Below are 26,410 nucleotides of genomic sequence, written 5' to 3' on the forward strand. Positions count from 1 at the left end.
TATATATAAACTTACTAATTAATGATTCTATGTGTTTGGTTTTCAGACCCTATAAAATGTGTTTTCTAGCCTATATATGGAGTGATTAGTTTTGAAAGATACTATCTACAGCACTCACAGCAGTATATTTTCTCTTAAATGGATTCTTCTGATATTTGTGGTGTGAAAATAGCTGTGATAGGTTTTGCGCTCAGTGCAATGACTCAACAAGCAAGGAACACATTTAATTACTGGAATGCAAAGATTGAGAGTCAACCCTACAAGAAGTTGAAATTGCATTTATATCATATTGTACAAACAAAAATTTCTACTTAGCTGATTGCCCTGCTTCTTTTTTTTTCTTTTTGTCTAAAGAAAAAAAATTTAAAAAGGCACCTTCCATTTTATCTGGCTTATTGTTCTGAGCCTCAAGACACAGCTAAATAATATTTTGGCCTTCATTAGTTCAAAGCAGAATTTTGAAAATACTGGAAGACATTAAAGCTATCTGCACTTTGGAATGGCACAGGTTAATGATGTGTTTATAAAATGTATATGAGTTATAAAAATGTCATATATTATGTCAGAGCTGTAGTTCTGTTAAAAGCATGTGCTTATCTGAGCCAGAAAAATAGCAAGAATCAGCCTGTCTGCTAATGGAAAGTGTCACTGTGGTAATCTATCTCTGGTCCCTTGATTGAGGTACTTCACAACAGCTGAATGATGAAAACAGAAAAAGTTGCATTCCTGGCCCATTCTTTCTAATTGTTTGCTTTTCCTGAACCATTTTGAGCCATTCCTTTCCTTAATGCTGTATCAATGGCTTGCTTTCAAAGCATGTGGGCAGTTCTGCTAATACTTGCTTTCTGGAGAAGCTCAGTATGAACAATTTGACTAATCTCTGCACAGAGGTGAGGGACTTCATCATGTAATGCCAGGTACAAGTCCAGGAAGGATCTGTGTCCAGATGAAAAGAAACAGTGGCAGAACTCCGATTTCCATCACCAAGATCTGCAGTACGCAAGGTGATGTCACTAGTCTCCAGGGATGATAAAAAAATAGCTTGGAGTAAAATCAGACTCAGTGTCAAGTGTCAGTGGGTGGTGCATGGCCAGATGATGCACAACCAGGACGTGTTTGCCCAGCCAACATAAAGGGATAAGGGTGATGCAAATTTAAGTCAGTGGAAGCCTCTGAAGACATCACGTTGAAAAACTAAATAAAGGCCTCTGTTCCAAATACACACATGGATGACAGTGAGATTCAGATAAATAAAATAGTGGCAGCCAGCTCTCTCACACCTGCTCTAGTAACCCAGTCTTACTGTGCTGGAACAGAACCCATTTGTGATTCATGCCTTGGGAGGATGCTATTTGATCATAGTGGCTGCGTGACTAAACCATTGCCATTCTATTTCATCATATTGGATTTGCATCCTCCCTCAAGGCTGCAGACAGCACCTGTAGTGCCTGCAGCACTGCAAAGAGGTGTCACTTATACAGAATTCAGGAGAGCTCTGTTCCCCATGGGGCTTTCCTACAGAATAGGTCTGTGTCCCAAGGCATTTCTTTTTTCATGTCTGTGACATTTTATCCTGCAGCATCCCTTCCCTCTCCTTCTCACTCCATAAAGTCTTTGGCATAGGGTGTTTTCATCTGACACATTTTTACAGAAAGTAGCACAGATCTCAGCTGGGCCCCCGCATACTCCCACAAAGTGGTGATGAGATGACCTTAAGAGCATGCTGGGAGGCAGCAGCCGTCCCTGATAGCCCAGTTCTGGATGTACTGCTGGGTTCTCTGCTTGAGACACCAGAGGCGATTGGAGTGCCCAACACAAGGACTCCAAATTTCACTTCCCACCAGTGCTAGCTTCAGCACCAAGCTGCAGACACGATGCTGCTGTGGTGGCTGAAGCCTGCATGCTGCTGAGGGAAAGTGGGCTGCTTGCAGGCTTGGCAGCTTCCAATCTGTAACTTGCTTCTCCCCACCCCACACTTAGAAAGACACTGAAGAAGTTCCAGCTCCTTTGCACATCCTTCCCTGGTGCTTCAGCCACCAGCATGGCCCCAGAACCAAGGCAAGCACCACAGGGAGCAGCTGGGCTCGGGGAGCTCCTGGGCACTGCATGTCCACTTCTGAGGGAGGGATCAGCAATCTGGGATTGTCTATTGCAGGGAAGTCCTGAAGCAAAGTCCACTATGCTGATGTTACAGAAGGCAAGTACAGTTGGTAGCCCCCGTCCCAGGAATGCTGAGCCAAAATAACCTGCATGCAGCAAGGCTGGGGTGGTTCTGTTGAAAAGAGTCTTTGAAAATCCTTCTGCTTCTCTGGCCTTCAGACAAGTACATCAGGACTCCTGAAAACACTGGTTTCTAGCCTGCATGTAGATGGACATCATGGTTCAGTGGTGCCTACCAGGAGGGATCTTCAGAGCCATGCTAATGGAAATTTTGGAGTGAAATATCTGGCTTTTTAAGCCTTTTTATATGTAACCTGTCTCAAAAGTGTAAAGGAGATTAATGTCTGTGTCCTGGTGAAAGGGGCATACAACCCTTCGGGCATACAGTGTAAAGGAAATGCGTTACACACCCTGAGCACTAAATCATGGTAGGCAAATCCATCCATTCAAAAACTCCAGAGCTCAAGGTTTTGTTTCTTAAATCATTCATATAAGACTCTAAGTGAGAGATCAGGAGAGAGAGATTTTTCTTGAGAACAGGAAAATTAGTGATAGAATCAAACCCAGAACAATACATGGAGAATCCTTACTACTACTTTAGCAGGAGTCCTCAGCTAAAAGTAAAACAGATTTTTCTGTAAGCCATGACAGAGCCAAGCTTGCTACAATGCCAGTCAAAAGAAGCTGTTTGCCCCAGGTGCAGATATGTAACAAAACCAACAACGGTTCTTGAGGAGGTAATTTGAGCCAAATAAGGAAGGTTATTTTCTCCTGGTCTTGCTGCTTTCCCCCTGGTTCTTGCTGAAAACCTGTTCACTTTTTCCATCCAGTCCACATTCAGGAATATTACTTTGGTTCAAATCATCCCATTGCTGAATTTCCACAGACATTTTTGCTCACAGTGAATACAGGAGATAGTGGGTAGCAGAATGGTTCCTGGCTGGGGCTGCCTTAATAGTTTTCAAATTTTGATGTTTGCATGACTTTCACACTTAAGTGATAATCAGAAATTATCTGTGTCTCTGGAGGTCTCTTATGAAGGTAGGTGTAAGGTCAGTCTCTTAAACATCAGTATCCTGCCAAATCATCTGAATAGCAGGGTTTGAACTTCTGACTGCACAAAAATTAAACAGTCATGTTCAGTTAACCAGCAGGAAATAAAGCTGTCTTAGGACTACTGTAGCCTTTAAGTTCATTCTTCACTCTTCATCCACCTCATTGTTTTCAAAGTCTGTTTTAGTAACTTACATCCTTCCCTACACAGAAAGCTCGTGGGAAGAAAACTGGGGGAAGACAGATGGGTGTCAGAGACATATTCTATGAAAAATCCTCTCATTAGGATCTTTTTTTCTGAGAAGCTGGGAAGTTTCAGCTTCTCCATGTTTTGCTGCTTTGGAATGTGGTTTGTAGGGTTGTTTACCCAGCATGTGAAATTGTTTCTACTTGATGACCAATCATGGTCTGGCTGTCTTGGACTCTCTGGTCAGTCAAAGATTTTATTATCATTCCTTTCTATTCCTTTCAAGCCTTCTGATGAAATCCTTTTCTTCTATTCTTTTAATATATAATTTTCTTTTAATATAATATATATCATAAAATAATAAAATCAGTCTTCTGAAACACTGAGTCAAGGTTCTCATCTTTTCCCTCCTGCTGGGACCCCTGCGAACACCACCACAGATGGGATGTAGAGGTACAGAGAGAAATATGGTGAAGGATGCCTTGTAAAGGCAAAGCAGACCTTAAAGAAGACTGTATTTTCCCCTTGTAAAAAAAAAATATCTCTGGAATTTTTTGTTTTCACCTTGGTTGAAGTTCTCTTAAGTTCAAACACATTTCAAGAGGGCCACAGTCCTCTGTATTAGTACTGGCTCCTTGGCCTTCCCCTCAGCCCCAGAGGATTTCTGGAACTGAGCTGCCAAGGGCTTCTTCATGCCAACGTGATTCGTGGCTCTGCAAAGGGTGGCTCAGAAGAGAGTGCAGCATCTGCTCTGCCACTGCCATGGACCAGTTTCTGCAGTTGAAGAAGGAGGAGCTAGCCCATGGCTGTCTTGTCCTGTGTGCCCATGTTTCCTGCAGCAGGCAGTGTGGTGGGGCTGTGGGGCCCCAAGTGCACTGACAGGCACTGAACAGGCACATGTCTGCTGTGCTCCCTCCACACGAGGAGGAAATGTGTGTGCCTCCATTTCAGTGACTGGAAAGCACAATGCGACTACAACAGAGTCTGCATCAGTGTTTGTTTGGAGTAATCATGACAAAGTTGTTGTTTTTTTCAAATTCAAAAAACCACTTACATCCAAATCTCATTTTGGAAATGGGTTTACATTAGCTCAACAAAGAAGTCCCATTAACTCATGTCACAGATGACTGTAATAGTCAGGGTTCAGTAAATGGGCTTTCTTATTGTTTCAGCAATGAAAATTACATACATTGAAATAATACAAAACAGTAACTTTAGATCTTAAGATGCTGACATCATAAAGTGAGCAAAGACATTTGACTCTCACCACGCACAGTAAGTAAAAACCAAAGACATGGTACTTGAAGTACTCCAAAAGGTCATAATCATGATCAATGATAGATTAGGTTGTAAAATCTGGAGCAGTTTTTAATAAGACCTGTGCCACTCTCCAATCTGCATGTTTGCATGCATTTGTATCCCTGCACTAGAATTCAAGAAAACCATTACTGGACAGTCTTTCCATAAGCAAACAGCCTCTTGTGTATTCCACAGGATGGGTTTTCCAGCCAGATCCCGTGCTGTAACCTAAATTATGCTGTGGAAATGCTATGCCAGGCCTTGCACTAGGGGACAGGGTTTATTGGTACAATCTGACACAGTCTTAATAAGAAGCTGAAGGTCAAATCTGTTGCTTGCATTTGGTTTTTTGTGTATTTTGAAGAACTGATGCTACAGTGATCCCTGATTTCACAGCCACTATGTTCTTTTATGGATGACACTAATGCTCGATTCCCTCCCAAACCATTTTAAAGACTTTTGTTAAGAGAATGAAATGGATGATCTTTCTGCCTAAACCCAGGAACATTAATGAGGGTTACAAAAATTAATGCTTAAAACTATTTTTTCAAACTCCCAGTTGCCACAAAGGCAGATTGGAGCTGTCCCAAGCTCTTCCTTTCTCATTTTCCAGGCATATTTTAGGAAATTCTAGAGTCACAGTTGAGAGAGGAAACTCACCGGTTAGCTCTTTTTTTCCTGGATTTCTGTTTCTTGTTACTTTTTCATAGTCCCTGCTTATTCTATTGCCTAGATATAGAAATATCAAAAAAATCAGGGACAGGGGACAAAACCAAAACTCTGTTCTCATCTCCAGCTTAACCTGCATTGCAGTATATAAAGCAGTTTTAAAGACTTGGTCCCCAAAGAATGGCCCCAGGTGAGTGGGAGTCCTGTGCCACCATTCTCTGCAGTGAAGTAGGTGAGCACTGTAGGGATTAAAGAGTCCCTAAGCTGTGAAGCAGCTTTATTTTTGTTGGGGAAACTGGAAAAGTACACATAAAGATAAGATTGTGAGATGGACTCAAACTAATACTCTGGTGGGCAGTGTTTTGCATTCAGAGTAACAAAATGAGCCCCAACTATGTGAACCACCAAAATGAGATGTCCCTCATGGCTGAGAATAAGGAGTGGATATGATATATTTACTGCAGGGGCTTTTGCTTTCATTCTCTCCATCACTGGTGACTCCATAAGCCTATGAACATCCTTAGGCTTCCTGACACTGAAGATGGATTTGCTGGTCTTAAGACAACCTAGTTTGTTTGACTTCAGACATCTGAATGGGACCATCATTCTCTGGTAGTGCTAATCTCTCCCTTGACTGAAAAATAAGCTTTCATGATTTCTGCAAAGTAGCTCTCTTAAATAATGGCCAGCATTAATTAAAGTGAATCCCAGGCTAATAGATCTCAGACATGCTAAAAACTAAATGATACCTAGAAACTGTACTAGTCGTGCCCCATCTTGAATTTTAATTCTCCCAGTCCCATGTACTTGTCCAAGTACAAGCCACCACTTTAGCAGCACTCATCATGTAACTTTCTCCAAATACCCCACCAGCTATGGGAAACAACACAGCTGGGATTGTATAATGTCCCCTTGTTTGGCAGAAAAGGGTGCAGCACATTACTAAAATGGATTAGTAAAAATAAAATTGTAAATTACTGGTCAACAGATTGTGGCTGTTGGTGTTCACAAAATTATATGACTTAAAGCATTGCCTTGACAAACCAAAAGCTCTAGCACCCCAGAGGGAGCATTACCAAAATGATACTTGTAACAAACCACATCGTCAATAACATCCATCAGAAATCCATATAAAGGATGGGTGTGATAGGTCTTCTCTATCTGCATGTCATACTTAATCTCAATTCTTAATGCTTCAGTGTCTGCCAGAGGAGGAAACTAAGCAGAATTTCAGTTCAGTCTCAGAAGGGCAACTATCACACAGGCTCCTGCCGAGGGAGCACAGGGCTGAGCTGTGTTATGGGTTCCACACTCTGACCATGGGCGATGTGCCAGTTTCCTTTTCCTTCCAGGTGTACAGAACTTCAAGAGCTAGTTGGCAAATGGTATTTGAAATGTCAAAATACAGTAACATTACAAATTCATGTACATGGCGTATACATATAATGTATGTGATTAATATTTATATATATATTAATGTGTGTATAAAATACATTTCTTATTTGTGGGACAGATTCAGTAAGGAAAAAATAATCAACACATTTTCCTATATCAGATGTTAATTATAAGTAACATTAACACTTTTCTCCCTTTATGTGTTAAAAATAGCCTTGCTTATGAATAATGGTCTCTGCTGTGACACAGCAATCTGTCTGAGTTGTGTTTGCCAAGGAACAAAATGTGACCCAAATTGCCCATGGCCTGTCAGTTAGGACAGATTTTCATTTTACAGTGTAAACTGTAAAAGATTCCTTATAGCTATTGGATAGCAGATGAGGACAGACAGTAAGGGTTTAGCAGTGCTTTCCTTAACCTTCCCATTTCTCCCAGCAGTAAATGTAAATAGGTGGTTGCTGGCTTCTAATGGCAGCCATAGCACTCCACCTTAGCAGCTTCATTCATTGGGCAGGTGAGCTGCAGGACTGGCAATGGGTGCAGCCCTTTTCTGTCATTAGCAGAAGAATACAGGATATATCTGAATAAACATATTATTTGAGATCAGTAGAGCATTTTCAAAGAGGATCATCAAAACACCCCAGCTGACCATGCTTTGGTTCACGCATCAGAGCAATCTTGGAGCACAAACAAGTTTAGTTGATAGGTATTGAAACTGGGAGGTGTGTATTAGCAGTACATCCACTGTGCGCCAGGCTCTAATGGTTGTTCAGAGCATGGGACCAGACTAGCCTCAAGAAAAGATCTCCAAAATTATACAACATGGGCATGAAATCCTTAGAATGGTTTCCTGCTGTCCTTCCCTTCTTGCTCATCAGTTTTAGGACTGGAACCCTTAAAAGGCCCCTGAAGGTCTTAGACAGACGAGCAAGTAGAGCCCAAAAAGGAAGAGGATGGATGTTCACCCAACAGAGGGAGTTGTTTCACAGTTTCTAAATACAGCTGTTAAAAATAATTCCACAAGTTTGAGAGAAAGGGTGAGGTTGGCTTGAAACAATAATATTAAGATGCATTTGGGACTTTTTCAGAAAAAAAATAAAATCATGCACTTTTGATTTTCAAAGCCATCTGAGTTTAATCTCTTCTGAAGCTGTCAAACATTTAGGGGCATTTGATAATATTTCTAAGGTTTTCTCTGCAACTCTGAATATGAGGGGCTTATTCTTAAAAAGTAGATGAGGTTCTAGAATAATCACACAGTTTCAGAATTCAAGACCTATGAAACCTAGTATATTCACAGCAAAACTACAAGAAATGCTAATATTTTTGGTTTTAGCAAAAATCAGTCTTCTTAATGCATATAAACATTTAGATCTTGCTGCATATAACTAAAAAGATTCTGTTGCCATCTTTTGTCAACATTGTTCTTGCCTAGCAATTTCCCTATCAAAGCTTTTGTAGTATTACGATTACCATCATTTACTCTCCTTCATTTAACTTGCACAGTTAATGGAATGATATGTAGCCTACATGACTGCACAAGGAAGGATATAATTAGAAAGCCATTGGAAACACATTTGGAAAATAAACTTCATTGCAATCACTGCTGGTCTTCAAGGGTTTTGAAGAGCTCCTCTATGAGGCAGGTAATTTTAGTGCCTCTTTCATGTTGCACAAGAGGTCCTGTGCAGATTGCACAAATGCTCTGCCCTAGGTTGTGTGGTCTGTGTGTGCTGCTTTCTTAACAGAAAACCTTCTTGAGATAACAGGCTTCCATTGCTAAAACACTAACCCCTGGGATTTGGGAAAGTACAGTTATCTCCCTATCTAACCTGTGTGACATGGGTTTTTAATCCGACTGTTTTAATTCAGCCATTTTTATCTGACCACCAACTGGGCTAACATTACTGCTTTCAGATTTTTTAACGTGGATTAAGGAAGTGTTTAAGGAAAGGAGAGCTGAACAAAGCAGGGCCCCTGCTATTCAGAGCTGAGCCTGATCAAGGGGGACAGGTCATCACAGTGTTGATGCTGGACACCAGAGGAGGTGTGTGCCTCTTCAGGTCCTTTGGCACCCTCAGCCCTTAAGTCTACAACAGGAAAACCAGTGTTTGCCACCGTGGAAGGTTGTTTGGTCCCCAGGGCTGCAGAAGCCTCCAGAACCTCTGTGGGTATTCAAGCCAAGCTCCAGCTACAGTTAAAGAAGTCTCTAGGGCAAGTGCAGACTAAATCAATACCACAAAAAAGCAAAAAGTAATTCTTGTGAAGGATGAAAAGTCATCTTAATTCTGCCAGTGGCCAGAATGAACTAAGACAATGATTTTGCCAGCATGTTTTCAGTGCAGCCATTGTACTGAAGGAAAGAGAGCTGGGAATGTTCTTGTCTTTCTCCTGCTGTGTTTTGCAGATGGAAAGCTGGGAAAAAACCCACCTTTCTCTAATCATTTAAAATGCTATTAGGAAGCAAAATATATTCAATGTCATGCAAAGATAAAAAATATTAACAAAGGCCTTGAAAGGCAAGATTCCTAGGATGCTGCTTTGCATGCCTTTTCCTACAAAGATATTTCAAGATATACATTTTAGCAGTGATTCAGCAGATCTTGTACAAGATTCTGCCTGTATCATCAATGGCCATGTCTTTAACACACGGCCCAGTGTCCATTTTCTCTATGTTTAGCAATCTGCCAGGGTTTGATCTGCAGCCACTCCACAACCTTGTTGCTGAGAAGAATGCAATTCCATGGTATAGGCAGCTGGCTCGGCAAGCCCTCCTCAGGGAAACGTCTGGAAAACCACAAAACGTGTGCTTGTTGGGTGGAAGTCTAAGTGAACAATTTATTATGTTTATCGTTATTCATAATTCAGCATACATCAGATGGACATGATTATAGTAAAATTAGGGAGTTCTCAATGTCTGGGAAATGATTGGTATCTGCTCTATGGCTTTGGAATGCTGAACATTTCCTTTATTGAAACTGTATTATATTACATTATACTATATTAAAGAGACATACTATACTACATCATACTTTCCAACTTCTAACTACTGAACTGAAAACCTCGTGACTCTCTGTTTGAGAGTCCCGACTCACACACGTGGATCTAATTGCTCACCTCAGGTAAACGATCTCCAGAATGCATTCCACTTGCACACAAACACAGGAGCAGTAAATGAGATAAGAATTGTTTTGATCATTCTTTTCTCTGCTTCTCTCTGTTCAGAGGGCATGTGAATGCCACACATGATTTTCCTCTTCAGAAGATTTTTGAGTAATTCCTTGCTACTTAGTTGCTACTTAGTTTTCAAACTAAAATCATGTCAATACCAAGCTTCCATGACAGCCTAAGTTCACTGAAAGCAAAGTCCTCAGTACGTTCTTAACCTCAAATCCTGTCCTTTACCAATGGTTTCTGAAAAGCTCTATCTCCTTTAGGTGATTTATTCAAGGAACATGATTGCACAAGAGGCCCTTGTGCAAAGCTTAATTAAATTATCTAATCCTTTACTGGCAGCTAGAAATTTTTTCTTGAACCATGGACTATTCAAATACCATCATACTGAGCAGCACCCAAAGGCTCTCAAACCCTCATCATCAATCTCAGGTTTCTTTCTGAGTAGGAAAAGCAAAATCAAAAACCACAAGAGCATCCACGAGAAAGGCTGATTGAGAATTTCATTTGTATCCACAATTTGAAGATCCAAGGACCATCAGATTTTCCTTTAGCAACAACAAAGGATAATTTGGTCTAAACTGTTAAATACAATACTTTGAGCCACATGTATTTTAAGCCACATTTTCACATGCTGGCAGCAAATGAGTGTCTGCCTCTGTAGATGTGATTTTGATTATAGCAGGGGTTTGTGTGATTCATCATCAAAAGATGAATTTTGAAGCACCCTGCCTTAACATCCATGTGTTATGGAGTGTGGGCAGTGGGCAGGGTGCTGCCCCAGAACCCAGAAGAGCCAGCTCCAATCTGGGCTCTGCCATTGGCTTGCCAAGCGACAAAGTATGAGACTGTTTTCTTACTTACAGGCAATTAGGCAGGGTGAGCACAGTGCTCACTGCATAATGATTATATATTTGTATGACCATTTTTACACCAGTGCCTCCTCAGTTCATGACTGGGGCCTACAGGCATTATAAAGTCAGCAAAGATAGCACCATAAAGGTAAATTACAAAGGTATTAATGGCATCAGCTAATATAGACTAGACCTGAGTATGAAAGCCACATATTTTGGCCAGTAAGTGGAGAATGAAAAGCTTTGTTTCAGGTATTAAGCATATTAAGGACATTATGCAAATGATTTGATAAATGTATCCTCATTTCTGCTTTTATTTTTAAGTTTCTGGATGATATTTTAATTTTTGAAATAATGTCCTTAGCCTATGGCCAGCTTTTCATGGCTGTTCTCAATTGCATTTGGATATGTCAAAGGAACTGTAAGAGCTTCATGTCTCTCCACCTGCCAGGGGAGAGTGGAGTCATGGCACTCTTCCAATGCTAAATGCATTTCCTGGTAGCCAAAATCACTTTCCATAAATCAGAGAGGACTGCCTGCATTATGCCCAAGGCTGAGGTCATGTAGGGGACCAGAAGCCAGTTCTGAGCATCTCACTTGTGATTTGATAAAGGTGCAATGTTGAGAAGAAATAGTTGAAAGTAAATATTCTAGAGGAATCTGCCAGGTGGGTGATGGAGTAGGCTTTCTGGTCTCCAGCCACTCACCTCAGCTCAAGATTCTCAGAGGAGGAGCTGGGGAAGTGAAGCATGCTAATCAGAACTCTCCTTTCAGCTTACAAGGAAAAGATGAAGGAGCTGTCCATGCTCTCGCTGATCTGCTCTTGTTTTTACCCGGAACCTCGCAACATGAACATCTACAAATATGATGGTGAGTGATGTTTACTGGAAGTCATCCTGCAGGTCAGAAAATGTGCTAGTGCTGGGAAATGACTCAGTTGTCCTCCTAGTCCATAGTATTAGTTGGTGAATATTTTTCTGATTTGATAATTTAATTGCTGGTTTGGGCAATTAATTTCTGTGCAGTGTGCAGTAGCCACAATGGTGGATATTGTTCCTAATAGGAGCTAACTAAACTTTTAACAATAACCCTCTCATACTGAGCTGTTCTTTCCCTATTCCCCATTTGAGAATTACAGCTCTTCATAGGTGGCATAATTCCCAAGAAAATGAAGAAAAAATGAAAGGATGCCTAAAAAATTAACCAGCTTGGGCATTGCTTGCAGGGGGTGTGAAATGGCACAGAACCTTAATATGCATCCAAAATTGCTGTAAATTTTTTATCTTTATGAGATTAAGGTATAATTAAGCAATTACAAATAAAATGGAATGTACTCCCGAGAATAGTTTTCAGCCCATAATCTGCCATTGCATTTAAAATGCCCAAGGCAAAGATGCTAAATCATTTGCCTGTGCTTCTGATCCTGCTCTGATATCAGTGCTGTTTCTCTCCTGAATACTGCTGGTGTATTAAGGACTTACAATTTCCTACCTTATTGTGCAGACATGGAAGTGAAACAAATCAACAAACGTGCCTCAGGCCAGGCCTTTGAACTGATCCTAAAGCCGCCGTCTCCAGTCTCAGAAGCACCACGAACTTTAGCTTCTCCAAAGAAGAAAGAACTCTCTCTTGAGGAGATCCAGAAAAAGCTGGAGGCTGCAGAGGAGAGGAGAAAGGTACCTTTCCCTACAAAATTATGCTAGTAATTAGACATGATTTAGTGTACAGAATAGCAGTTGAGTTTCCTGTCTCTTTGTGTGTTTTCCATTGCGATCACTGAGTCATGGTAGCCTGCATGGACAAAAATCATCAATATGTTTATAGAAATGAATTAGTTCATTGTCCTTCAGCAGCTTTCAAGCAAGCCTCACTGGTCTCAGAGCTGGGGAAGCATGCATCACCAAATAGACCTAGCTTCAGACAGGGGCCAAGTGGGCTCATATGCACTTGCTTACAATGTGAGCATAACTAATGCTTCATTCAGGGCATTAAAGCCCTGCATCAATTGCACTGGCATCAAAGCCAGTGCAAGTATTTTGTCTGAGTTTAAGAGGCAGATCTGCAATTCAAGCAGATGCTCTTGGTGCTACCAGATCTTGACTCCTCGTAGCATCCATGGAAATTATTTACAGGGTCTGCATAAGGCCTCTAAAATGTCTTATTTATGCAATATAGAGGAACACCCTGAGTAGAGTGAGTTTGGGATCATTCCCACACACTTGAATGAAGACACTAGCATGGCACAGATGCTAAGAGACATTTCTAGCAGTTTCAGTAGTGATGGAAATTGGCTTTCTAGGGTTTTGCACAGACTACATCTTCCCCTCTTTATGATCCTACCCACAATGGTAAAACTCTGTTTCATAATCACTAAGTTTGTCACATGGCATTTGGAAGAGTTGTTACACCTTTCTCACAAAAGTTGGCACAAAGGCAGCTGGAAATACCCATTAACGGCTTATTTGCCTTTCAGCGTGACTGATGTGTTGAAGAGGTCTTCCTTTTCTCTAAGTTAGAGCTAAATCAAGCTGCTTTTTCTTTTTACTTTTTACAAAGAGAAAAAGACAAACTCCAGATTAGATAAAACAGAAGATGACAATGAGACACTTACCACAACCAGCCTGAATTGCCAGGCTGGAAATTATCAGTGTTCTATATACACACAGCATTTGTGGTGTGCTGCACCATTTCAGAAAAGTCATGACTGGCTGCAATGACCACAGAAAAATTAAAATTGGTAATATATTGTCCTGGTCAATTCATGTTTCTTTTTGCTGATAAACAAAAGGAGAGAAGCAGAAGCTTTAGGATCTTTGGGCTGTGTTCTTCACCCAGGAGATCAGTGTTATTTTGTGGCAAATCAGCTTGCACAATTAAATAGGCATTAGAAACCCCTTCTACCTGCCCATGGAGTCCCTCATAGAGGGTTTCTGAAAATGAAACGAGCTTATATGTCTCTTAAGCCATTTATTTCTCGTTTAAACAATGTAATTTCTTGCTAAAACTGCTGTTAATACAGCTTTTCCTGATGTCATCAAAAACATATACAGAAGTTCAGGTACAGCATCTGTGCCACAGATAGCCAGAAAAAGCAATTCCATTCTCTTTCATTGCTGTCAGACAAGATCAGGGTCACTGCCAAGAACCTCAAGGGAATGATTACTCTGGGGTGTGGTTTGTTATGTGTCTGCTGAAGTCAGTAGATTTGGATTACTGACAGGGCTTTAAAACCTGGCACGTAGTTTGGATTTAAAGTGAAACCTGACTATTGTGGACCTCACTAATTTGAGCAATTCATCTAGATGATAACTGTGGTGTTGCTGTTTTTGTCATTTTTGCTGGCTTGCTAACAATGGCTCTGTGGTTCCAGCACACACTCATTAGCACTATCACTTCTTTCAAACAAATATTTCTGCCAGAGCATTCATTTCAGTAAGAGGACATGATTGTATATCCAAGGAATTTCCATTTGCACTAGCACCTGCCGAGAGGGGTGAGCTCTTACTCATCCAAGTTATGATATTCTCCAAAAACTCAGTCTGTGAAGTTCCTGTGTGCTGAGTACAAATCCTCAAGTAAAGATACAGACACAGAATGAAATAACAGCAATAAAAGGCCTGATATTATGCATATACTTGGTGAAAATTACAAATTGAATGTTTCAGAGATTTCATTCCATTGATTTCATTACTGTTCATTTCCTCCTAAAGAAAAACTCATCATGCAATACATTGGTAATCAGTGATAGCAATAGAGACACCTGCCATTTCTTCCCCTTGATACTGTATTCATTTTGAATGAACATATAACTGAGTTATTTTAATAGACAAGATCCTCCACATTAGCATTGCAGCAGAAATTGCTGGGAAAGGAACAAAGAACAGAACAAAATGTTTCTTTACATCACTGTTAAAATCCCTGGTGTTCTCACATCTTAACTATTGACTTCATTTTTGCCCCAAAAAAGCATAGTGCAGAGAAGGATAAAAAAGCAATTAGAGGAACAGAAAATCTTCCATCGGAAGATAAATTAAACAGTCCACTTTTCAGCTTGGAAAGAGACAATAGATGAAAGATAAAATATAAGTCTACAAAGTCATGAATGGTAATGAGAAGATGAATAGGAGCAATTATATTCTATTTCACTCAATCCAAAGGGGACAAAACATTCAAAGAAATCATCAGACAGATATTTCAAAAAGGAATCATGTTTTCATGTATTGTTTATTTAAGATATATTTGTTATCACAGACTGTTTATAGGTTATTAAAATGTTATTTGGTTCAAAAATATAATAGCAAAATTGATAGAGCACTACCTTGTAGGAAATTATGTGAATGGAACTTGTGACTCAGGAAATATGGAACTTGCTGACTGCTGAAAGCTAGAGATATTTGCCCAAATTCATCTAGAGTTTCCCTCAGCATCTTCTTCCACTTTCTGCTGCTAGACAAACCAGGCTTTTTCCAAAAGCCAGCATGGCTGTTGTTATCATACTTTTCAATCTATGTACAAAGCTGTCAGGCATGTCCTTCCAGCACAATTTTATCTCAAATCAAGCTTAACTAATGGATGAGAATTGCCTTTTTGGAAAACGAGTTGCTAACGAATTTTACGCTGCTTAGGAATTAGGTTCTGCTCTGCTAATTAGGCAGTGTTCATTAATAAATGTTCAAACTCATGAGACCATCTAGAGCAATACATGCTCTTCAGCAGTCTCCTGCTTAGGCTTTTTCCAGTTTGTCATTCTTGTTTATTTCATAGTAAGCTTTTACAGGGCTCCTTTCCTTTTCTCCCATTTTCTCTACCTCACCTGACAGCCATGACCTCATACTCTCAGAGAGTTTCACCTGAGGCATTTTGTATTTTTTGCATTACACAGCAAAGCCAATTTGGGCTAGTTACAGATTAGTCCTTTCCATTATAGAATCCTCTTTACAGCATGTCATTATTATCCTTTTTCTTTTTTTTTTTGGCATATATGTGCTATATTTTCCTACCTTGGTGGATAATCAGACAGATCTTTTCATCCTTCTCAGTTAAGAAATTAGAGCACAGTGACATTGTATGCAGCAGAAGTTTTCCTTACAGATATTTAACATTTATCAATTTTTACCCATTGACCTTGAATGTTCAGCTCTTATTATTAGTGGTATACAGACTTCAAGGGGCATATATCAAATTATTTGTTTTTATTGTCTATGTTCAATTTACTTAGTAGCATAAAAAAGAAACACTAAAGGGATGTGCATTTCTTCTAGACTGTGGATTATAGATGAGAAATTGTATGTATTTAAATCCTTTTAATGGCTTTGTATTGGGATGAAACTGAATCAAGCTTATCCCTAGAGCTTAGTGTGACAAAGAATGCAGGAAAACAGTCATATTTTTTTTTAATTTCATGCTGTTGGATACAGACATCCAGCTTCCTGGGTTTTTAATGCTGTTGCAATGAAATGCCACAAGACAAGCCTGCTGTCCAGCCTGGGCTTGGCTCACTATGCTCCCCACAGCTGCAGCCAGCCCAGGGCATCTCTGCCAGCTTCAGGACCACACTCAGTGCTGGGCTTCAGCACCCAACTCACTGGCCCTTTGAGCCAGCAGCCTGCCCAGAGGGGGCTCTTGGCACTCTTTACCCATCTCTGCTTTTCCATCCATGTTTAGTGTTCTGTACAGGAGGCTGCTGGGGGAAGGCAGGGAAGGCAGCAGAGCTGGGGACAAATGTTCCTCCCTGGACATTGCATGGCACCTACAGAACTGCTGCTCCAGGTGACAGGCAGAGAAGGGATGTGCTCCTTCCCCGTCAAAAGTCAACCTTTCTTCTTCCATCTAATTTCTGTTACCCTTTCCCACCAAATTTTAAGGTGAGAAGAATGGGAATGAAGATAGGCAATGCCCAAGACATATGTCTCCTGTCTTGCTCACCTGTTGATCTTCCTTTCTGTTGCTGCTGGCCCTCAGCTGTGCTTCTGTGGAGAAGTAACACAGCATGAAGCATTTTTCCATGTAAAGGTCCCAGTAATAGGTGTAATCAGCACCAGAAACAGATGTTTCTGTCACATTTTGATTTACGCCATAGTGTGTGAATACACAGGGGTTCACTCCTAAGTAACCAAAGACAGCAAAAATTCCAAGAAACTTCACAGTTCCTCACCCAAAACCACACGTTAGCCTATGGAATATGGGCCTGTAGGAAGATGTTTGCTACCAACAAGGAGAGGATTTGGTGTCAGGCACCAGGGTCTGTCTCGGAGCACATGGAGCCATGAGCATACATCCCAATGCTGGCAAACATTCTCGCCCCACTCTGCCATGGGCTTCTCTGACACTAATGAACAGCCATCAGACAATTTGACATTGATCCTCATTAACTTTATAATGCCAGGCCTCAAACTGCAGCAGACCATGAGGGCAGAGGCTCAGGTGGTACTTCCTGCATACCCCCAACATGCCTTGTTCAGCCCTGCAGGTCAAACCATGAGAGCAGTAATTTTGTGCCAGCTGAGGAAGAGAAAGTTTTCTTGAATCACAACATGGAGGGGCTTTTTTTCTTTTTCCTCCACATCCCAAAGGTTGTTTGGCAGACTCTACAAAAATAAATTGAAAAAGAAATCCCCACCTAAATTTAAGAAAAATTTTCATTATCTAGCTTCACTAGAAGCAGAGCTTCACCCATAGTTACAGATCACATGTCTCTGACTCTCCTGCCAAATGGATATTTCTGAGAGAAGTCTAATTTGAGACCATTCCCATGTTTTTACATGGAAAAATCCCAGCCTCAGTTCCTTCCACTGAAAACATCAGTACTTCAAGTCACCATACCAAGGCTTCACCTTGGCATTTACATTGCAGTAGGAACCTTTCCTCCTATCTTCACAGTCTGCTCATTAATAGTTACTCTTAGATACACACTGTATTGAGGAACACCAATATTACTGCAGCTTCTTCTGAACAACTGCATTGTTAAAAAAGAAAAAACAGTCAGTGAACAAATGTGTTGTGAAAGAGGAGCACTCAGACGCCCTAGTAACTAAAGGTACTGGTATCTGAGGTTGAATACATTCAAGCTGAAATTTCCAGCTTAAAAGCAGTTGTCTGAACCCATTTCTTGTTTAAGAGCAATAAAGAATTAATTTTATCTCTATATCAATTACTTCAATATTTGGATATATCTGTCAAACAAAGATAGATAGATAGATAGATAGATAGATAGATAGATAGATAGATAGATAGATAGATAGATAGATAGACGTGAGAAAATAAAGCAGCTCTTACTCAGATAAGGAAAATTTTCTTCATGTGAGTAATAATTAAACAATATATCTCCAAAGCCAGTTTCCATGACTAATTTTGCTCATGAAGTGAGTATTTAGGAGTCTGCATCTATCTCTGGCCCAGCTAGGTACCAGATGTAGATTTCCTTTTGAACCACTCATCTCTGAAAACTGAAGATGCACATGATCGCTTAAATAAATATGACCTGAACATCACAGGAGAGGAGTTTGCCTGCACTTTTAGCACAACAGTATGTTTCTTGGAGCAAAGGTATCTGTACCAGGACTATTATCCAGTATTTTTATTCCTCCATATTTAATTATTAACAAATAAACATTTCTGTTTCTCCACATTATTTTGTGGCCATTTAGTACCTTAAGGAGGCTTGTAAAATGGAGGGAAAGTGGTATTTTTCCAAGCACAGATAGTGATAGAAGGAAGAATGCTTTTAAACTAAAAGAGGGGAGATTTAAATTAGATGGTAGGAGGAAGTTCTTTAATGTGGGGGGCTGAGGCAGTGACACAGGCTTCTCAGAGAAGCTGTGGGTGCCCCATCCCTCAAAGTGCCCCAGATGAGGCTGGAGGGGGCTTTGCACAACCTGGTCTAGAGGAAGATGCGCCTGCCTATGGCAGGGGATTAGAACTGGCTGATCTTTAAGGTCCATTCCAGTCCAAGACACTCTATGAAGCTTTGATTCTGTGATGTAACACTAGATGCTGCAGCTGGAGCTGCATTGGTTATGCCTTGTTATATTTAAGAAGTGTTCTGAATATCCTCCCTTGAATATTGCTTTTTTTGCTCCACCATTTCGTATTTCTCTCTCCTTATTAGTTTTCCTTATATTTCATCTTGCTAACAGCCTTTTTTTTCATTTTCTCACCACATCTGTGTAAGAAGCACCATAAGCAATATACAGCTGTGTTAGAACTATCAAAAATTTGAAAATATCCCTTCTAGCGCTTCAAACAGTGTCAAAAATAAACTTGAAATGAAAACCTCCTATGTATGTTGGAATCCTGCATCACTGTGGAGCTGTGTGAGTCCAAACACAGTCATTTAAAAGCCAAGACAAACAACAAAGGGAGTCTATTAATCCCAGCTCCCCTGGGTATCCATGGTCATTCATTTACCCATTTCTGGATGTGTAGTAGACTTTGAACAGACAGGGTGGCCAAGTTCTTTTGCCAAATGGGCTGGAAACAGAAAATAATTTGACAATCCAGTACAAACACATAGCAGGCGCCTTCCAGAATTGTCATAAGGGGATTTCAGAATGATCTGAGCACCAGGGAAACAGCAGACTGACAGCTGGGGTACAAGGCCATTAGAGAAGGGACATCAGTCTGAATGACATTCTACCCTGTGGATGTTTCTTGGCAGGGAGGGGGGTTCCTTTATTTTGAACCAGTGCCAGTGATTTTCCTGTCTCAAAATTCATCACAATGTGCCCTTAAAGACATATTGTACAGGAAAATCACATTAGGGGTTTGCAGTCACTTCCTGAGGCCTGGTTCAGCTTTCAAGCAGTCTCTTTCTGGTGCCAACCCAATTTGCATCCAGTAAATACCGAATTAGAGGATAAGGATTTTCTTCATTATCATGAATTATAGGACAAATTACTTTTGAATGTACTGTCTGCCAGCACAGCATCCAGAAATGCGTGTACTTTGATATGAGGCTCTAATTTTTCACTGTTCTCCAGAATTTATGATAAAAAGTCTTTCCAGAAGGCAAAAGGTTTGAATGAAGAAAACAAATCTTGAAAAATGGGGAAATGCCTCAAAATCTCAAAGGCATTTTGCTACCTCCATTGAAAGCAAATGCTCTTTTAAAAAATATTTCTTATCTGCATGGTCCAAATCTTACTTTTTATTAGCGCGTGGCAGTGTCCTTGAAAATTGTTTTCCAAATCTGAAAAGGTCTGATTTTATAACTCATTATATATGCATATTTAAACACCATGAAATGTTAGCCTTTCAAATTTACAAATCACTTCTGAAATGTTTCATGGGAAAGGACATTACATTAAATTAGTCTAATGGTGTCTTTTCTATTCAGACTCCCAACACGAAGAGAAATGGATTCCCAGATTATCCATTACTTTTAGATCATTTAAGCAAAGGGTTCACAAAATTCATATCAGCAAACAAAATGTAATGATCATAACTCTTCCAAAAGTAGATTTTTGAGAGATTGCTGTTGAGTAGTAAATTAAACAAAAAGTGCAGAACAACTTTAGAATAACTAGTCAAACTGGGCCACTCAGGTTTGCCCACAAGTGGGAAAGAGAGATGAAAATATTTAATTATTTCAGGTTTACATTGCATCAGATCTCTTAAAATAACTTTTTTACTTAGTAAATTAACCTATGGTTAAGAACTGTTTAATGCTATCTATCTGAAATCAAATATTTTGTTTCAAAATACACTACTTTTATTATATGATTATTTAAAATTTTGATATTTTTATTAAACTTATGGGGCTTTTATGATTTTTTATTGCTCTACAAAATTCCTTCTTGTCCTAGCTCTACTTGACTTTGGCTCATCCTTCTTCTATATTCCATCAGTGAAATTCCCTCTGCTTTTGGCTTCATCTATCTGAGGAGCTTTGTTCCCATTTGCAACATCTTTCATCTGGCACAACAGAGGCAGAGACATGAAAAGTGCTTGCTCTATTACTCAGTTCAGCATATGCTGTAAGGGAGAGAGGAGCCAGGAAGAGTCTCAGGGAGGTCCCAGCCCTTCCAGGAGACCATTCCTGCCAGCAGGTGCTCCAGGGATCATTTTGGGAAATGGAGAAATGAGCCTGTAGCCAGGCCAGAGGTGAAACCCATTAAGTGATAAGGATGGAGGGAAGTGGCTCTCTCCTATGACCTCAAGCATGCCATTACAGCCTTTCAAAGCCAGATGTGTTTTACCCCAATATCTTGCTGCAAGATGTTCTGCCTTGCCTTTGCAGCCTTTTCTAGAATCTCCTTTATTTGCCCTGTCAGTGCATTTGGTTTTATGCGTATCTTACTTTCATTAAAATATTTGTTTTCTCCTACTCGAGTCTTGCTCATATAGAAGAGTTGCAGCCTTTTTCAGTCCATTTAAAGCCACAGGATAGAATTTTGAATGTTTCATTACCACTAATTGTAATTAATGGTTAAAACCCTTAATTTAGGCCATAAACTAACTCATTTTTATGGATCACAATGGCACCAGTGCCTTGGGATCAGCACTGAAATACACAATTAGCCTCCCAGTGCCCTATTTCATTCTCTGTTTTTCTATTTTTTCTCATGCTGCCTCTCATTTATTTTATCCAAAAGCACATGATGTTGCTCATCTTTTCCAAATAACTGTCTTTTCAACTAGACTTGCCTGGAGAATGGGCCCAATGCTGCAAGTTTTTGGCTTCTTTCCTAGGATTAGTGGTTTCCTGTTAGAAATTTCGTTGAGTACACATAACAAAGCTTATGCTTCTGAGAAGTGAGAGAAGGAAGAACACAATATTAAGCATGGACTGCATGTGTTTAATTCCTACTCACAGTTTTCATCTTCCTTGAAAAATAAAAGCTTTTAACTAAAAACTTTTTGTATTTTCTATGCAATAAAACACTTATTTTCTCTTCCTAATCAGTGAGATTAATCTGAATATAAGTGTAATGGGAAGAAACATTGTCTGAGTTGATGCTGCCTGTCTTTCATGTCAATAAACTTCCAAGCCTGTTATTAACTATTCAAGCACATTATAGAAGAGTCCAGCCTGGGTGAAAATTGCACCTGTCCTGCATCAGTAATCTCCACAGAAATGACTCTACATTTCTTCAACCTCAGGTGCCTATCTCTAAAGATAAAATGTCTGTAGCTAAGAGACTGCAGCTGTCAGAGGTTGAGCAACCACTGCAGCGATGCAGATGAGCCAGGGCAGCAGCACCGCAGCATTTTTGTTAACAGAAGTGCTTCGGACATTTCTCTGCTGCTGCTCCCTCAGGCGTACCCTACATGTACCCCACATTCTGCCCCTGCTTCTAAACCTAAAGCTAACCTAGTTCAGTCACAAAGTAACCTCCTAAAAAAAGGCAGCAAGCTTTACACAGTTTCCACACTCAGGGAATTGTTGCCCTATGGCAAGGAACTGTGGTCCTTGGCAACATGCTTTGCTCCACATGAGTATTTCTTCTCAATCTGTGTCTCTGTTTCCAGTCCCAGGAGGCCCAGGTGCTGAAACATCTGGCAGAGAAGAGAGAACATGAGCGAGAAGTGCTTCAAAAAGCTTTGGAGGAGAACAATAACTTCAGCAAAATGGCAGAGGAAAAGCTGATACTGAAAATGGAACAGATCAAAGAAAACCGTGAAGCTAATATAGCTGCTCTTATTGAACGCCTCCAAGAGAAGGTAACCACACCATCACTCCTCACTTTAGACTAGAGAGGAAAACCTAATCAATATTTTGCAAAGATGTTGTGTATAGTCCATATCTCAGCTGCTACACTTGAGCTATTTTTAAGTCAGAGCTACTGATGCCTGTCTAAACCCCCACTCACTCTGGAAAAGGACTGAAGTGCTACAGTCACACAATCACAGGGTGGTTGAGGTTGGAAGGGCCCTCTGGAGATCCTCTGGTCCAACCCCAGGCTCAAGGGGGGCCACGTAGAACCAGTTGCCCAGGGCCACGTCCAGGTGGCTTTTTAATATCTCCAAGAATGAAGACTCCAATTCCACTCTGGGCAACCTGTGCCACTGCTCAGTCACCTCACAATGACAAAGTTTTCCCTTCAGAGGATGTTCAGAGGAAGCCTTATAGGTTTTAGTTTTTGCCCATTGCCCCTGATCATGTCACTGGGCACCACTGGAAAGATCCTGGCTCTGTGTTCCCTTCATTCAGGTATTTATAGATATTTGTAAATCACCCTGAGCTGTCTCCAAACTGAACAATCCAGCTCTCTCAGCCTTTCCTCATAGCAGAGACTGAGAGATGCTCCTTAAGCCTCATGGCCCTTTGCTGGACTGCCTCTAGAGAAAGGTTGGTTTTCTAGCTTTTAAGAAGTTCTGTGAACAAATGAAAGGTCACTTGTGTTTAGATTTTAGCTTCTAAGAAAAGTCACTGATCAAATCAAGCAACTGCCCTATGTCTGTAATTCTTGGTTTCTCAGAGGAGAAAGATGAAAAATTATGGGGAAAAAATCTTTCATATACAGCAAAAGAGGTCTGTCTTTCCACAAGTGTTGCAAGGAAGAGAATAAATTTTGGAGATCTTTGGTACATCCAGAGGAAACAGGGAATCACAAACCTTAGATGCAAGATGAATATGCCCTTCTCCAAAAAAAAACCTACCACACAAGGGAGAGAAACATGCAAATAAAGATTTGGAAGTGTTAAGAAAAAATTAATTAGTTCTGCATGAATGATCATTTGTTTCTGTCAATAATGAACTTTCTAATATATTCTGATACACTATTTCAATAGTAATTTGGCTAAAGAAAATAGCTCTCAGGTTTTCAAGGCGATCTTCATAAGCACCTCTACATCTGTGATGGAGACAAAAGTCTTTGAGAGTAGGAAAGAAACAACAGAATCCAAGGGATGATTTTACAAGTAACTACACAAACAGGATGATTCTTGAGCTTAAGAGCTATACCCAGATTGCTTGACATTTTTGCATTAGCTTCATTTGCAGACACATTCCAAGACCTTATGAAAAAAAAAGGAAAAGCAAATTAGTTATTCTCAAAGTCCAAAAGGAAGTGGGAACGACAGCTGATGCATGTCTCTGTCCTAGGTTAATGTTAACAGACTGTTAAACCCTCAATGTGATAGCATATATGCATGAAACCCAAGAAAGACTTCTGAGGAAAGATGACAGTAACTTACTTGGAAACATTTGCTCTGACCAGTAATTTAAAATACAATTTTGCCAACACCAAAACACAAAAAACAGACATAATTTGCCAACATCAAAAGTGAGTTCTTAATATACAGAAAAAGAAGTGAGATATCTGTTCCAAGTCTTCTAAAGTTACACCGAGATGTGGGTTCCCCAAGGTATTGGTGTCTAGAACCTACTGCAGAAATAACTTCTGTATTATGCAGTTAATAGGAACACCAAGCAACAAATTATAAAATCTAGCATTCAGTATTACAGATATTTGAAGGACTGATTTACAGGTTAAGTTAGTGCAATAGATGATACTCTTTGTCATAGCTAGAGAAAGACTCAAGAGGACACGTAGCTTCAGTGTTCAGACTAAGGAAATTATTGAGACGTTCAGATTGACTTATCTCATTGAAACAAAGTTCTTGCATCTTTATTACAGTTCCTAAATGCTACAAATAACAGAGTAACTAACATACAATGTGCAGGCAATTAATTCCTCACTCATCCTTCCCTATATTTAGTTTAATATCCAGGAATTCAAAGGGCAAATGTGAGCATGTGGCACATTTTATGCTGCAAGCAGCACCTCTCTATGTGGCCCTTTTAAATGAGACTCTGTGAGGCACTGAGGATTATAAGACCATATCAGATAAAAGACTGAGCTCCAGAGCAGGAGTAGAAAGTAAACACAAAATGTGCCTCAGGCTGGTCTGGTGGATGACACCTCTCCTGTGTTGCTTCTTTTAAAGATGGTTGTGCTGTGAAACAAGTTTTGCACAAGCATCAAATGCATGACCTAAAGAGGTTGCCAGCTTGAACCTCCCTGGGCAGGGGGAATGAGAAAAAGATTTGATTTTTCTTTTCTTGATGTTTTCCAGGAGAGGCATGCTGCAGAGGTCCGTAGAAACAAGGAGCTCCAGGTGGAACTGTCTGGCTGAAAACAGCAATGGTGGATGTGACCCATCCCCACCATTAGTAAACTCCCCCTGCCTATATTATTATGGATCATGCGATATAAGTATGGGAAATGTATGACGTGGTTTAAAAAAAAGGTAAAAACAAGAACTCAATAAAAAACTTTAAAAAGAAACAAAAAAATAAAAACAAAATCAATGCGGTCTCTTTGCAGAATGATTTGCTTGATGTTTAAAAAACTTGGATCTTATTTTGTAAATACTTACATTTTTGTTAAAAAATACAATTATTGCATTATGCAACTTATTTCATAATCTTACATGTCCTGTAACAGGCTTCTGATGTTGTCTATTTCCACTTGGTTGAATTTGCTGGGTCTGTTCATTTGAAGCACCTCGTGTCTAATTCCATTCCCTGCGACTTCTCATTCCAACCCACCATGAGGTCAGTGGTAGTTCTATGGTGCTAGAGGCCAATCATTGCCTAATAACCTAGACTGCTTTGCCATCTATAAGCTTTCTTGAAACAGTGACTAGATCACAAGTATTATGACTTCACATTCAGCTGTCAAAGACAAAAGGCTCTTAAAATGGTTTTTCAAATGCAACTTATGCTGCAGGGCTCTGTACTGTGCTGTACAATTGAGGTTGAATTGCCACGTAGCATTTTTGTTGCTTCTGCTTTTTGAGGTGAGAGGCAACAAAAACATCTGTGCAACAGAATGAAATGAAGCAAAATCAGTTTGAGACAAATTTAAAAGAGGCACGTTGTAACCATCAAGCTATGACAAGTTTTGGATTATCCAAACAGCCATACAAATGCTAATTGTAAAGTGAGCTTAATTCACCACTTGAAAATTTATTGATGGAGCAACTAATAGATAGCATCAAGTGGCTTTATCTGTAGGTGCCATGATCTATGATACTTATCTGATGCTACCACATTACATGTGTAATAGTACAAGAGGCTACAGAGTATTTCACCTGGAACCATGAGCCAGTCGTTACTGTTTTTTTATGACACTGCTGACTTCCATTCATCATGACCTTTACTCTTCAGTGTTAGCCAATCCTACCTAGGGACAGACATCTAGGACTAAGAGGGCTGAAGCAGGAGGAATGACTAGACAGGGTGCTTGTGCCAAGTACAATATCACCAAACCCAACACATCATCCCCAAAATAGCTGCAGTTTTGAAGTTGTCCCTACCCCCCCTGGAGGTTGCTGCCTGCATATTCTACTCTTCATTAGTGCTATTTTCCTGTATGTCATTGTGAGCAAGCTGTGATTAATAAAGAATTGGGGTTCTGTGAACTGAAAAAGGGCTTGTTTCTTCTCTCGCTCCATTACCTCTCTGGCATGTGCCCACGTAAGGGAAAACCTAGTGCGGTCATAAAAGCATGGAAATGAGACTTAAACAATTATTAATAGACCAAGCCTATTTCTCTGCTAATATGGGACTAATCCCTGCTATGCATTTTCCAGTGCTTAGGCTGGCTGTTTTTAAAGATTATCACATAAACTGAGCCTGTAAATGTGACCTCTAGCACTGAGTTTATTTAAA

At 40.1% G+C, this 26,410-nt stretch overlaps 1 protein-coding gene across 1 annotated transcript in view; it reads left to right on the top strand.

The window, feature by feature from the left end:
* STMN2 (stathmin 2) overlaps nucleotides 1-26,168 on the top strand; it is a 39,971-nt gene extending 13,803 nt beyond the window's left edge. The window contains exons 2-5 of the mRNA XM_064706258.1: nucleotides 11,566-11,661; nucleotides 12,295-12,467; nucleotides 22,261-22,452; nucleotides 24,811-26,168. Coding sequence (XP_064562328.1) covers nucleotides 11,566-11,661; nucleotides 12,295-12,467; nucleotides 22,261-22,452; nucleotides 24,811-24,870 — 521 coding nt within the window. The 3' untranslated portion in view covers nucleotides 24,871-26,168. The remainder of the gene's footprint in view (nucleotides 1-11,565; nucleotides 11,662-12,294; nucleotides 12,468-22,260; nucleotides 22,453-24,810) is intronic.
* Nucleotides 26,169-26,410: the final 242 nt, after the last annotated feature.

Source organism: Zonotrichia leucophrys, chromosome 2 (assembly GCF_028769735.1).
Source record: "Zonotrichia leucophrys gambelii isolate GWCS_2022_RI chromosome 2, RI_Zleu_2.0, whole genome shotgun sequence".
NCBI lineage: Eukaryota > Metazoa > Chordata > Aves > Passeriformes > Passerellidae > Zonotrichia > Zonotrichia leucophrys.